The sequence below is a fragment of the Homalodisca vitripennis genome, chromosome 5 (assembly GCF_021130785.1).
Source record: "Homalodisca vitripennis isolate AUS2020 chromosome 5, UT_GWSS_2.1, whole genome shotgun sequence".
NCBI lineage: Eukaryota > Metazoa > Arthropoda > Insecta > Hemiptera > Cicadellidae > Homalodisca > Homalodisca vitripennis.
In genome coordinates this window covers 91,586,409-91,601,190 of record NC_060211.1, presented here as the reverse complement: position 1 = coordinate 91,601,190, position 14,782 = coordinate 91,586,409, and the positions used below count along the sequence as shown (strand labels likewise).

The following is a 14,782-nucleotide window of genomic DNA, read 5'->3' as shown; positions in this document are numbered from 1 at the left end:
AATTTACGATATTTAACTAAATTACACCGTTGGCCCATATTATTGAAAATTGAATTCCTTAATTTAATTTCAAAAGGAAGTAAATTACCTTAAAGCAAAGTATATATATTATTAAAATATATTCAAAATGCTTATTGTTCGTATAACTTATATAACTTAATTCAGCGAATGTGCAAACCTGAGTTAAAAAATAACCAAATATTTTCTCATTATATAGTTTTACATTTCTCAAATTATCTACTTCTAGTACTATTGAAGTAATTATTCATAGTCACTTGTAGAATCACAATTTCCGCATAGTATTACAGTTTCTTCATAAAGCAGTACCATTTTCAATCGAAAGAAACCCCCGTTTAAACTGCTATCTTATGTTATTGCTCAGGGAGATTATCTGGAATGCAGCGGATAAACGGTACATGGGCATTTAGGGAAATCTTTATCTCGCACTCTTTCTCTTATTCTGTTATTCCAGGACGTAAATGTGTGACGTCCTCTCACAGGAAATCACGTGACACCAAAACATGACTCAAAACATTTTCCCTCTCATCGCCGACATATCATGGTCGTTAACGGCTGAGCATTAGCGAACATCATTGATTACTACTTATGGGTAACCATGATGTCAACGAGAAAATCATAGAATAAAAGAAATTCAAATCAGACCTTGGTCAATCGTATGATTAAAACACGGTTTATTTGGTGGACGATTTGAGAAGAGTTTTTGATACAATCTATCGAGTCCTTTAAAACTTGTTGTATCAGTTTATTTGTGTTACACAAGATAGAGTTCGATGTAAGTGCATGTTTTTAAAGGATGATATTTTAAGAATGAATTGAACTATATTTTTTGTAATTTGCTCATACAAGGGAGCTGGTAAAATTCATCTTCTGTCTGCCTGTCTGTAAACTTTCTGCTGTATATCTCAAGAGCGAATTGAGCTACGAATTTGAAATTTTACATATAACGTCATTTCTACACAGAAAACGTCGTGTTAAATGGTATCTATGTGGCCGAGCCTAACTATCCTATATGCAGAACATTTCGAAAAATATTTAATCTGCAGACTTAAATTTTGCACAAAACTTCATTTTTACCAAAGTCGAAGTAATTTCGAATTAGGTGCATGTCTACCTCAGTAGGCTGGATACCGAATATGATCGCAATACTGAAGGTCCACGCCTAATTTTGATGAGAGTGGCTGATATTAAGTTTCTATAGGGTATGTCCACGCCGACACCCGTGTACCACCGAACCTACTTTCCAAATCTGGCCTGACCATGCATTAGTTTACATACCTGAACTCATTCTAGTGATGCCTCTAACATATTCTTACACCGTAATGCTAAAGTAGTAGATATTATCAACAGGCTACTCAAACCAAAATTTAAGCTATGAAATGGATTACTAATTGAGATTATTTTTAAACCAATTCAAAACATCATTATACGAGGTCCAATCAAAAAGTATCCTACCTTTTGGTGCAACGTAAAAACTGAAGTTACCTGAAAAAAGCTGGCGTTAATTTTCTTCAAAATAAGCACCCTGAGAAGCAACACAACGATTTCAGCGACGTTTCCACTTCTGGAAGCAGTCTTGAAAATCACTTTTCGGCATCGCCATGAGATCAGCCGTCGTATTTTTTTTCATAATTGCTTCTCGACTTTAAAATCTGGTGCCTTTCAATGGTTTTTTGAGGTGGGGGAAGAGCCAAAAATTCGCATGGAGCCATATCTGGAGAGTACGGAGGCTGAGGAACTTGCGGAGTGCCGTGTTTCGCCAAAAAAGTTTGAATGAGCTGGGAAGAATGAGGTGGCGCATTGTCGTGGTGTAGCCGCCAATTTTGAGACGCCCACACAAGTCAGGTCTTTTGCGGCGAATCGCATCTCGGAGACGACGTTGGACACTTAAATAGTACTGTGCATTCACAGTTTGACCCTCAGGGGCATATTCATGGTGCACAACTCCACGGTGGTCGAAAAAAACAGTAAGCATCACTTTGACATTGCTTCGAACTTGCCTTGCTTTTTTTGGCCGAGGATCCTGGGGAGACTGCCATTGTGGTGACTGAAATTTGGTCTCAGGGTCATATCCATAGACCCAACTTTCGTCTCCAGTTATTATCGATGTCAAAAGGTCCGCATCATCCTCACAACATTGCAGCATGTCCTCGGCAACATCCAATCGCCGTTGCTTCTGCTCGTCTGTCAGCAATTTTGGCACAAAATTTTGCGGCTACCCGGCGCAATCCCAAGTCATCCGTTAAAATTGCTTCAGCTGATCCGAAACTGACATCTAACTCAGTACTTACTTTCCTCCACAGTCATTCGACGATTTTCACAGATCAAAACTTTTGCTTTCTCGATGATTTCCGGAGTTCGACTTGTTTTTGGTCGGCCCGAACGCGCGTCACTTTCTGCCGAGGTTCGACCACTTTTGAAACGCTTATACCACTCTTTAATCTGCGTAACACTCATTGCCTCATTTTCGAATGCTAGCTGAATTTTCCGAATGGTCTCACTTTGTTTTTTCTCCGAGTTTCACGCAAAATTTAATGCAATAACGTTGTTCCACTTTTTCCGTCATCTTCACAGTTAGAGAAAACCGATACGCACACTTGACTTATCAGTACATTACTGACCCGTCTCCGGCGAACCAGTCGGGGGATCAAGATAAGACTTTGTGCCTTTCCTTATCATAGTAGGAACTATTGTCGCAACAAATCTTATCTCATTATTGGCAGCAGAAGCCGCGATACACGACGAGGTCGGATACTTTTTGATTGGACCTCGTATTACTATCTGAGTAACACGCATTATCCTAAAGAATCACAAAAATCTGGAAAATTTTCTCGGCTGTCGAATTGGGGATGTAAAAATTTCTTTTCTCTCTAATTGTCTGTCTGTACGTATGTCTGCAGACATCTCGAGGATGGAATATCTATAGAATAGCCTGTTACGCAACACTTGGTGTGGTGTACTCCTGCCTTGTTTTACAAGTAATTCTTAACTACTCGTCCTGTAGTGTTGTTCAAGGACGAGTTTCATGCAGCCTTGAAACGTTATATTATCAGAACCTCTGATTTTAACAGTAAACATTTTTCGATTACTATTAATATATCAATTACTCATAGTCACAGAAGAAATATTAATGTCTGCATTGTAGGCCTATCTCTTTTTTGTCTCTAGCTTCTGAGGGACGATTCTATTTTAGTGGCGAAAACAACATTATCTTAGATATTTAAATTCAAGTAGACAACACACAGGAAATAACGTGATAAGAAGAAGAATGAAACAAATGTATTCATTAAACAATGTATCAATTTCAACAATTGATATCAGTCTGCCTGCATAACTGATATCAGTGAGGTTAAGTATAATTGGCTAACCATTAAACATACACTTCAAGTTTTCATGTATTTTATGTTTGTGCATGTGTGTGTTTTATTTCAAGTCTATTTTAACATCATTGGTGACCCTGCAAAGGATATATAAAATCATTTATGTTTCTAAAACCTGACTGATAATGGTATTTTGACATCGAAACCGGTCTCGGGCTTAAAAACAAGAATTGTTAAGGTAGATTACAAAAATGGAGTTGTCTTCTAACGTCCAACACTTATCTGAAGAATAATGATGGTAATAAATATTTTAATTTTTTATAAAATACCTTTTTATCATGCTAAAAGGATAATTATTTCTTGATAAACCTGAGATGTTATAATACTGGGGAAAACCTCGTCTCTGTACACCATTATATCTAATCTTATTATAATTTCCTGATCAATAAAATAAATAGAACATTATTCTCTGCAATCTATGAGGTAAATGATCGGAATTGTTGGAATTCCACATTTTGAAATCTATCCTAGTTTGCTTTCTCAGGTTGGACTACTCTTGGCAACCAATAGTGTGTAGTTTGGAACAAACCCATAACTTTGAAATATCCATAGTATTCCTGATATTAGAGATGGTCTTTGGGAGAAAATTCTTTAAAATTTTAATTCTATACCCCTGTTTTAGGAAAGATTTATCATGCATTCCACCGTAAAGACATCTGCAACCTTAATATGAAAAGAGAAATGTTCGCTACAATCTCTTGGGTAAATGATGAACGTTGCAAGAAAACCGCTAATAACCCACATTCTTACTACATACTCTTTTGCTGCTACAAAACGGATATATTTCGCTCCCTAATGTGAGGTCACGCGGAATCATAACATGAAAATTAAAATATTTATTACCATCATTATTCTTCAGATAAGTGTTGGACGTTAGAAGACAACTCCATTTTTGTAATCTTCTTCCACATAGCAATTATGGGTTATACGATTATACTATATACAGCTAGCTGGCTTATAACACGGAAGTCAACCAGAGTAATACTATTTTCGGCGAATTATTTCCGAGCATTCCTATAGAAATTTATGAAAATTGGAGTAAAGTTCCGTCTCTGTACTCTTATAGTTGTTTCAGAACTAAATGCATTTGGATTTCAATAGGACTTCACACTGTGTTATTATCTACCGTCCTGGAGGAAAGTTGTGACTACAGAAATTACCATCCCTGCAAATCATCCTTTCTCAGTTCTTAGAGATGGATCTTACTTCCCCTATACAGTATACCGCCCAATAATAAATTGTAATACGTTACGACATATATTCTTAAAGAAGTCTCCCTATGTCATTTTAGGTCACTAAATTGATTATCTTCATTTCCTTTAAGTGAGGGACATTGGAAAAAACGCAGATCGGCAAATTCGTTATACTACATCCGATATAGTTGCTCCATGACGAAATACCTAGAGGTAAGTGATCTAAAACATTACATGAAAAGTGAAGTTTCCAGTTAAATCTAAGATAAGTACTAATATTCAAGGAATTTCCCTCCCTATTTCGCCGCTCCAAAGCCTACCGTATTTGCTCTCAATCATAGAAGTTGCCCTACAACCATAATATGAGCAGGGAATTAGTTTTGCCACCCATAAGGTAAGTTATGGATTTTGACAGAAAACCACATCACTGCACTTCATTCTATCCTGCCTCTTCAAAACTGATTATAGTTAATTTAAAAAAGGAAGGTCGCCTGGTATCATAACGTAAACTCTGGTACGTACACTAGCCTACCATCCTTGAGATAAACGATGAACATTACTACTCGTAGAAAGCACCTCCTGTATTTATTCTGTCCTACCTTTTGATCCAGAACAAAATTATTTCCCATGCCCCTCAGCAGGAAATCATCTCTTCACGTGGTCTGATGTCACGTTATCGCGGTAACTGGCGCCGGCATTTCAATTTTTCCGTATACTTACCGTAAGCTAATAAACATTTAAAATATATCTTAACTAGAGTTGTAAAATGATTGTTCATTTTCTGTTGTTGCCATGTTTGGTACTTAATAAAGTGTGTCCATATAGCCACGGTTTTGTTATTGTTGTCTGAAGAGAACTAAAAAACAGATTTCACACCTTCTTTACAACTTCTAACCATAAATTTGAAAGGAAAAAGTGTTGATATACGGAAATTATACATCCTTAGGGATTGATGGTACTCGAAGTAGTGTTGTCAAACCAATCTATGTGCGATCAGCTAGCTATTATCCCAGTGCACAAGGATGACCATAGTATGTGGCTAGACTCATCTAGTCCTATATCTCAAAAATCCACATTTAATAAAATCTTCAAATTTATTTTCTTGTTTCTTAACCTTTATAAATATCCAAGCGGAAACGTCTCTTGATTTTTTAAAATTTATACTGCAACACGTAATTAATTGAAGGTAGCTTTGCAATGGGATGGTTTATTACAGAAATTGTGAATGAAATAGACAAAAAAGGCGGGCGGTAGGATCCATAGTAAATCTGACGAAAACATTCGAATAAGTGTAACCCACCACATCTTATTGATAGTCTGGGGGACTCAAGCTAGTTCGCAGTGCAGTATTATATGTCCTATATAAATGAAAGCAGTATATGCAATTCGAAGACAAGATTTCATCTGGGGCCCCAGTCACCTTTCGTGTTCCTCAGGGATCGATTCTGGATTCAGTACTGAACAGTCTGTATCTAAACAGCTTGCCTGTTCCATTCAGATAAGCATCTGGTTATTTATGCTAATGATATTGCTTTTCTGGTGTACTTGGTGAGTTAAAAATCCACAATACTTTTGTCTTAACTCAAAATATGTCAAGTTATTAACTTGCTTAAATTTGCGTTTAAGAATAAAAAAACTATTTCTATGGAATTTTCTAAACAATCAAATCAACTTCACCTACAAACTAAAATTTTAATTTTTAGTTGTACAACAGACATTCTTTATGATAAATGTATTAAATATTTGGTGGTCAACATAAATTATGGCTTCACTTGGAGTACTTATGTTAATCAGGTGCCAGTTTACCGTTTCTTCATCTATATTACGGATGTGCCAACCTGTCAGTTAAACTATTGTAATTTCTTTGAATGTGAATTGTGAAAAGTAGTGACTTTGTCATACAACCTGTAGTTGTCATATGAAATAAACATACTTTAATTTGAATTTGAATTTATGCTAACAGGTTTTCTCAGTGCCTTTTATAAAGTAAAGCTAGTATAACAACTTCTTCTCTTCTGCGTTATTTAGTTGTCATTTAAAGAGATTTGATTACCACCACTTAAAAAAGTCTTACAAATCAGCATTTAATTAAATGCGAATTTTTTAGGAATAAACATTGTGATTAATGTAATTACAATGAATAAACGCACTAATATGTGTTGCAATAATATTTCTATCTTTCAAAACATTGAAAATACATGTAAAAATGTTTAATAATTGTATAAGAAAAAGAAAATTTCCAAATTAAAAAATCAGACTTACAAATATTACTCTCCCGATAAGAAAGAACGGGTGCAAACAGTACGCATAATATTGGAAATTCACTGTCTAGGATATTACTCGTAAGTGAAACAGAAACTGTTGTTTTACCCAAAGGGTTGAAATTTTCCATGACCCATCCCATAAATCAATTGAGGCTCTGGACTTTGTGACAGGAATCGAGTTGGCTGTTTCCCAATTATCTCAGGAATAGAACGACCGGTTCGTTGTGAGGCGATCAAAACATCACCGAGAAAAGTTCTCTTATAAATGCAAATATTATCAAGTGGAAATTCGGGTTAAATCGGACGTTGGGGAAGATCTTACAGAAAAATCTTACAATCGGAGAAAGAACACACTACTGCTGTACTAGACTCGGTGACGTATAAAAGAAATTGCGAAACTTTGAACTTTGGAAAATGTTCTCATACTATGCAAAACAAGTACCGTATCTAACCGATGACTTTGAGCGCCAAGTAACCAAAACTCACAAAGGACATTTCTTAAATTAACTCCTCCCTAATTCCAAAGTCCCGTACATGGCTTTTCAAAAATCCATAAACCTGCCATTCCATTCAGCTGATAATTAGTTGTTATTGCTGTGATTAGTTAGATGTAGAGAATTATCTTATGTGTCCTCTTGGACATTCCAACTCTACTAACAGCTTTGGTTTGAAATTCTATTAGATTAAAAAAGATCAATCATTGAACGAGAAAACTAAACTCCAGCCCCGCAGTAATAAGGCCGCTAAAATGTATGGACTCAGTGACAGTTCTAAATTGAAGGTAAATTTCCCTTTAAATGGGATAATGGCAGCAACTTTGTCTCTTTATCAGTTATTTTAAGACCAACATATTTATGAAAACAATTGTTCTAAAAGCCTTCGCTCCATCTCATTTCAACCCGAGAAATGATGAAGTGCATGGATGACACCATCCTTCAAGGAGACATTGAACTAAATGAATGTATCACTGATATAAAAAGCATTTCCTCTGTGTTTGCCTAACCTTGAATATAGGTTTTAAAAAAAAGCTCGCCTTACTGCATGAGTGTATTCAGGGATTGGGACGTTCTTAAAAACATCTGATCGAAAGAACGAATCAGTATTTAAATTTTCAATCAACACATAAAATGTCTGTAAATGGTTGTATAGCCTACCCTTTATTTCATAGAGCCTTTTTTCTCATATAAAGCTAAAATGCAAATACAAAAAATCCAGATAGGACCCTATACAGGATAGGTGCCCTAAGTTGTCATGAAACTGTGTTAAAGAAGTAATAGTGAACATCTCAAGTAAAAAATGAAAACAAAGAATCACTCGCGTGCATGTCAATCACTCATGTACCGAGATTATCAGAGACAGTTAGGAGAGTAGGAAAAAATAAACATAGAACCGCGCTTACAGCACAAAAACTTTTCGATCCATGAAGCTCATATTTGTAAATATAATTAATTAAATTTAAAATGTTGATTGTGTATTAAAATATTGCATTGTAGCTCACACTTTAAAATAAAAGTTTAGTCCTAGGACTATGGAAGTACGTTTATTAGGAGTTATTTTCAATACTAAAGGTTTAATTGCAACGCTTGAGGTGTGTAAAACTAATTAATAATTATCTGCATAAATGTTTAAATTTGTTGAACGGAATCATCGAACTAGTTTTTCATTCGTAACATACATATTGGTTTCAGAATTACATACTTATGATACAGTGTAGCCTATGTACTTATACTCATTATGTTTATACACTATAGTTATACAATTTGAATAAAATAATATGTTCTGGCTTTATAAATATTTACTATATATACAAGCATGTACAAGTTCAAAACAGTAAATTTAATCATATTTTTGTTAAAAGAATTATCATCATATCTCTTGCATGAGTTTTTGTACTACCTATATAATTTATTCTCACTTCTTATGTTTGCTACAAAAATATTTTCGAATAAACATTCGTTTTAATTAATGTACAATAATTGATTTTAATACATGTTTTAAATAACAACTGCATGCGTATTTTAAATCTTACTAGGAACTAATTAGTTCAGGTACTTAACAAACTAGTAATTAATATTTCTATTTTTACAGAATTTGTACAAGGTGTGATATAGAACAACGCCAGTTCTAGGAGAATGACCACAGGTTTAAAGGAGGGTATTATTTGAGGTACATGTGACTACATCAGATTCTAGGAATTGGTGCCGTCAAGAATGTGCCAGGGAGACAGTAGCTGTGTGAGGGCTTACCTCATGTAGTGGGCGGCCTGGACGGATGACTGAGGTATGTATCGAGCGTCCCCCCAACCCTCCACCCACTTAAAGCTCCCCCGCCCCCCGAACAAGGCACATCGCAGTGTCCGCGCACCCTCGCACAACCCGCTCGCTACCCGTTTTCCGCTACCCGTTCGATACCCGCGTCAGTTAATCACCGACACTGTGCAGAGTAAAGGTCTTCCGATCAATTTGATCGTTTATCAACTGCTACAAACGGCAATGCCACTATTGCTCGTTTGATCGCAGATCGGCAGATACGGCGTGGCGCCTAGCTTTGAAGAATTGCATAGACGTATGCTTTTGCTAGTCAATTTTATACGCGAATGAAACTTCGGACAAATTCATTTAGACTTTTATTACCAACATGTTTATCAAGACACCGGACACATAGTCATAGATGAATGAAATTAATTATGTGTGGAAGTATTGTGTGCCCCATGTATTTTATTTCATATGCAGTCCCTGAAATGTATTACATTACTGGCCCAAGAGACAGTGAAAAAGGTTATCTATAATATTGGCATTTAAAGTCGCCTAATTAAGCAAGAACAAGAGTTTATGTTTATTTAGTCCTGCTCCAAGAAATTTTCCATAAATATATGCCCTTTTTGTTAAGCTGAAGAAATCTCCAGCGGTCCCGGTTATGTGATATTCTTACTCACTAAACCATTTTGATGTCACGTTCTTTCGTGTATGTACAACACCTAGACCCTAGATCCACTGACTATAGACTGTGGACTGAAACATCAATGTAGATACATGGGCAAATTCGAAATCTGCATCGAGAATTGCTGAAACATAATTAATGTTGATTAGTTAAATGCGTTCCTGCCCGGGGTCGCGAGCTCTCCCATATGATGGTTTATCTACGGAGAGGCGCTGAGCGTCGCCTGTAGGAATCCGTCGTACGGCGTTACAATAGCTGCTGTATGAGTGATTCTAGAGTTCTCTGAAGTTGCAACAGTTTTGAAGAATTTCCTTGATAACGTTGTCGCAAAGTATCCTAAGGTTGGAACCCGAAAAGAATTGCGTATAGTTGTATTGCGTACGAATAGCTCACCACCCACAAATGTGCATAAAGAGCGCCTAGTGAGATAGGAGCGAAAGAGATGGACTATGGAGTAACTCTGACAGCTTGTTGTACACAATACCCTCATGTCAAACCTTATCAAACGCCTTGATGATGTCAAGGAGCACTGCAACAGAACGTAGATTAAAGTTAACGTTGTCATTATAGCATGTTGGCCACTCAAACCAGTTGTTTCGTTGCGTGTTCACGCCTAAAACCAAACTGTTCTAGCTAGGGAGAGATTCGGGACACAGGGGAAGCTCTTGAAGAGTTTGGAAATGGAGTGATATAGGGTGAAAGGTCTGAGAAATCAGGCGGGTCTTCTAGGCTTAGGAATGGGGATGACTTTAGCCAACTTCCAGCTGCACGGGAAGTGATGCAATCTAACCTCAGCGTTAAAGTCTGAAACCAGGTAGAACATCAGTAGGGTACATGGGTTGCTAGGAGGGCCTTGCTACCAACGCCACACAGTCCGGTAGTTTCCCGCGATTTTTAGTCCTTGACGTAGGCCTGAACCTGTTCAAGAGTAACAGGCTCTAATTCTACCTCGGGATCTGCAACAAAGTTGTATTTTCCAATTGGTGAGGGTTGATAATTACGTTAAATCTGCGCCACTGGAGCATTTTTAGAGTCTTCGGAAGAATCGAATAATTACTAATAGGTCCTAATTTGTCTCTTCCGTCTAACATAATTACTTCAAAATCTACTAAACTCTTTATTTTCATAATTAGTTGTCGTACACTTGATAACGAATAGAAGAATTATAAACATATTATATTTAGATACAAGCCGCCGTGAATAAGCTAGCACAATTCTTGCTCGTGTGAACTGGGCCTTAATAAACAACTCAGAACTTTGTTCTTGAGTCTTGAGCCTGATGTTTACTTAGTTACGTGGTGTCTTTAACCCCCTCCCCTTTCATCCCTCCTACTTCCTTAATTTAATAGCAAGGTTTAACCAGTTCCTAAATTTCTGATGTTTAGTGAGGACCTTGAATCATACCTATAGAAATGATGGTAGAGTTGATTATTCAAAACCGGTTTTAAGTTTTTTCAGCTTAATATTTTCAAGTTTTTCAAAGTTTAAAATGCCATATTTTTAATTTCATAATTGTAGAACATTTTAATAATTTAATCTTTAAAATTGATTAAACATTTTATTTGAAGTTTGCATTATAAAGGATATTGGTTGAGCTTTAGTAATAACTCATGTGGGCTGGAAATTTTGTTTCTGCCTGTATGTCTGTCTACATGATATCTTGAAATCAAACTAACATATAGACTTGCAATTGCCCATGAGGCTTCATTTATGTATTTGGAGATGATGTATGCCAATCCATGGAATTTGTCTGATCTGAACATTAGCAAATATTTTTACATTGGTAATATGGGTAATCATAATGGCAACTAGAAAATATCAAAATTAATAAGTTAGTAAGAAAACTTAATACACATACAAGAGATTCAAACATGTGACACATTAGTACATGACGTAGCCTAACTATCCCTACACATATATCATTTTATAGGGTCTTGTTTTGTATGCTTCACTACTTAAACACTGATATAAAACCTAATTTTATGAAAAAATATCAATTTATCATGTAGCAAGATACATCAAGAAAGATGTCATACGTAGAATCTTGCATGAAGCTTTATTTCTACAAGAATGAATTCTATGATGCATTTTTTTGTCAATTTCTGTTTTGTATGATTTTCTGTCTGTGTATCTGAGACATCTCAAGAATGAAATTAGATTTGACATGTTGCATGCAGAAGTTTTTCTAAAAGAGACATTGATAGTCAGCCATGCTACTTTTAGTGGGGATAGAAATAGGAGAGTATGAATAAAGTTAAATGCATTAAATATATGACATACTTAAATCTGATTAATTGATGCATAAATATTAGTTGTAGCACTGTTAGACAATGAGATTTTATCTTTTATCTAGAAGTGGTAGACTGAAAGTCACCACTATAAGGGTATGTATATAGTTAAATATCACTTATTTAAAATGTATTTATTTGTTAGTGTTAATAATTGTGGTAAGCTAAGAACAACTTTAAAATTTCATATTTTTAACCTTTTGATATCCACCAAGAGTGTGACTAACAATCAATTTGTTTCTAAGGGGAAATTCCTCTATTGATTTACAGAAACCAGGTTATGTTATTATCTTATAAAGTAAATCAGTTATCGGTTCCTGAGATATGTGGACAATTCTTTTCACAGTGTTCAGTACTTACTGACAAGTTTTCAAAAATGTAAATTAACACTGAAGATTGAAAGTGATATTTTTCAGTGCTGTTACACTGGATGTATTCAATTTAGTATATGTATCAAGTGTAAGTGTACACAATCTCTTTAAACAAATAAAAATATAGTTTTATTATATTTTTACATCATAGTTTAGTAAATAATAATATTGCAATCAACTCTTCTAGGATAACTTTAACTAATAGATTTGAGTTTTAATATTAAAGCTTAATGAAGACAAAGTATAAAAAAATTTAAATATTTATTGTTTTTATAACACTACGCTGTTATAAATGACAAAAATAACATCAACCGAATATTTTACAACTAAAAGTCGAACTTTTAACATTCAGACAATGTTGCTCTTGAATAGAACTATAAAGAGAAGGATCTTAGTACATTTTTTTGAACATTAAAAAATATAACATAACAAGTTTAAAAAGGCTCAGGGCCAAGAACATTCTTAACCTTAAATATAACTCAGTAAGATTCATCTAACAACCATAAAATTGTGTAGACATTTAAATTTAAAACTTTCAGTCGTTCCCCAGCAATGTCTACAATAGCAATTTTCTATCTTCTTTTTTGTCCTTAATTTTCATTTAATTAGAGTTATGCTTATACTATATTCTCCCAGCCTATTGAATATTTGTATCATCCCGTACTTCCATTTCAGGTATGCATATCTTCTTTTTCTTCTTCTTGATGACATTCGGATTAACCGATGAACTTAGTAGTATCTTCAGCTCAGGATCGTTGATAGCCAGTTCTGACTCATAAAGCCCCATGTCAAAAGGTAGACCAGTTATTCTATGCGGACCATTGGCCATCAGCAGTACTGTGAACTTGAATTGTGCAACTATTTCATTGGCCTTCTCAAAGAGTACTTTGAAAGGCTCTATGAGATTGTGATTGACACATTCTGTCACTCCCATCTTGGCTTTCTTCTCCTCCTCAAAGTTCCGCAGGTTAAAAGGCATAGTTCCATACTTACGATTCACTTCTGAGTAGAACATACGAGAAGCTTTCAGTTTCAGCTGGTATGCCTCATCGGTTTTCTTGTATATGGAGACTCTAGTATCCATCTCTCGACCCTCCCCTTGTCCTGAACTGATAAGAACGTCCAAAGCATACACTTCATGTACTGCAAATTCAAATTTTTCATATGTTTTTTTGTGAATATCGCTTGGGTTTTGAATGATGGTCTTCTCCCCATCGATGTTGAACTGTTTCAACTGATAGCTCAATATGTCTTCTATAGGTTTGCACTGGTAAGCTTCTGCTATCTTCTGAACTGTTTTTGTTACTGTGTACGTCTCATTCCCAGCTTTGAGCAATCTCAGAGCAGCCTCAGATGCGTAATGTGCTGCCATCATGACATTGGCTATTTTCCCACTCACCTTGTTAGTCTGAGAGGCACCAAGAACTATAGTATGGCCTACAACTGCTATGAACCCATTAATATGAGCGCCTAGATCTATTTTAATTACATCATTGTGTTTCAATATGTAATCTGGCTCACTGTACAAGGGACTGAAGTGACTGATACAATTGTTCACTGATATACATGTTGGAAAAGCAATACCTTTCTTGATATCTTTTTCACGTTTGAAAACTTTGCCTGTTTCCTCAACGAGTAGTTTATCCCCGTAAATGCATATTTCTCGAACAGAAGCTCCTACCACACACTTATCAACTAACTGTTTTAACACTTGATTGACAATACTGCCAGCCATTTTATACTTGGTAACAACCAAGTCTTCAGCAATAGTATTCTCTTTCTCCTCTTTGTTCTCCATTTCCAGTTAAATAAATACAATTTTGTCACTTAAATAATTTTAAAATAAAAATCTTAAAATTTTTGACAATGACTCAAAAATATACAACAGAAAATACAAATGTAAACAAATCAATCCTGTCAGCTGTGTTTGATGTTGGAACAAATATAAACCATTTGGTAAACATTCAGTTTTTTTCATATAACTTATAATAATAAAGCCTAATTTTTCCAAAATTACATTAGTTAAACACTACTATTTTAGTGTGATATTTATTTTATACAACGTACAAGTTTTATAAATACACATTTTAAAACATTCTATAACAGAATATTTAATATACAGTGAAACATACATAATTTTAATATTTTTGATTCAAAATCTTGTATAATTTGTATTTTTTCTATAATTCCTTATACAATTCAAATTAAAAATGTGTTATGCTATAATTAAGTGGTTATTTCAGATTTTTGTAAGAATAATGTGAAATGTTTATGTTCATCAAACATAATTTTTAAGCCAGGATTCCTAAAATTAAATATGGAAACACT

The 14,782-nt window shown here is 35.1% G+C and overlaps 1 protein-coding gene and 1 long non-coding RNA gene across 2 annotated transcripts in view; both read right to left on the bottom strand.

Moving 5' to 3' along the window:
- LOC124363887 overlaps positions 1–9,155 on the bottom strand; it is a 33,400-nt gene extending 24,245 nt beyond the window's left edge. Inside the window, exon 1 of the long non-coding RNA XR_006922563.1 lies at positions 9,102–9,155. This is a non-coding gene — a long non-coding RNA (uncharacterized LOC124363887). The remainder of the gene's footprint in view (positions 1–9,101) is intronic.
- Positions 9,156–12,703: 3,548 nt separating this feature from the next.
- LOC124363886 (proliferation-associated protein 2G4-like) lies at positions 12,704–14,357 on the bottom strand. The gene has a single exon (XM_046819160.1). It carries the CDS (start codon positions 14,250–14,252, stop codon positions 13,092–13,094), a length of 1,161 nt encoding a protein of 386 aa, XP_046675116.1. The 5' UTR covers positions 14,253–14,357; the 3' UTR covers positions 12,704–13,091.
- Positions 14,358–14,782: the final 425 nt, after the last annotated feature.

Bases quoted from the DNA above. Each gene is read 5' to 3' on its own strand.
- LOC124363886 (XM_046819160.1), bottom strand. From the start codon at position 14,252: ATGGAGAACAAAGAGGAGAAAGAGAATACTATTGCTGAAGACTTGGTT.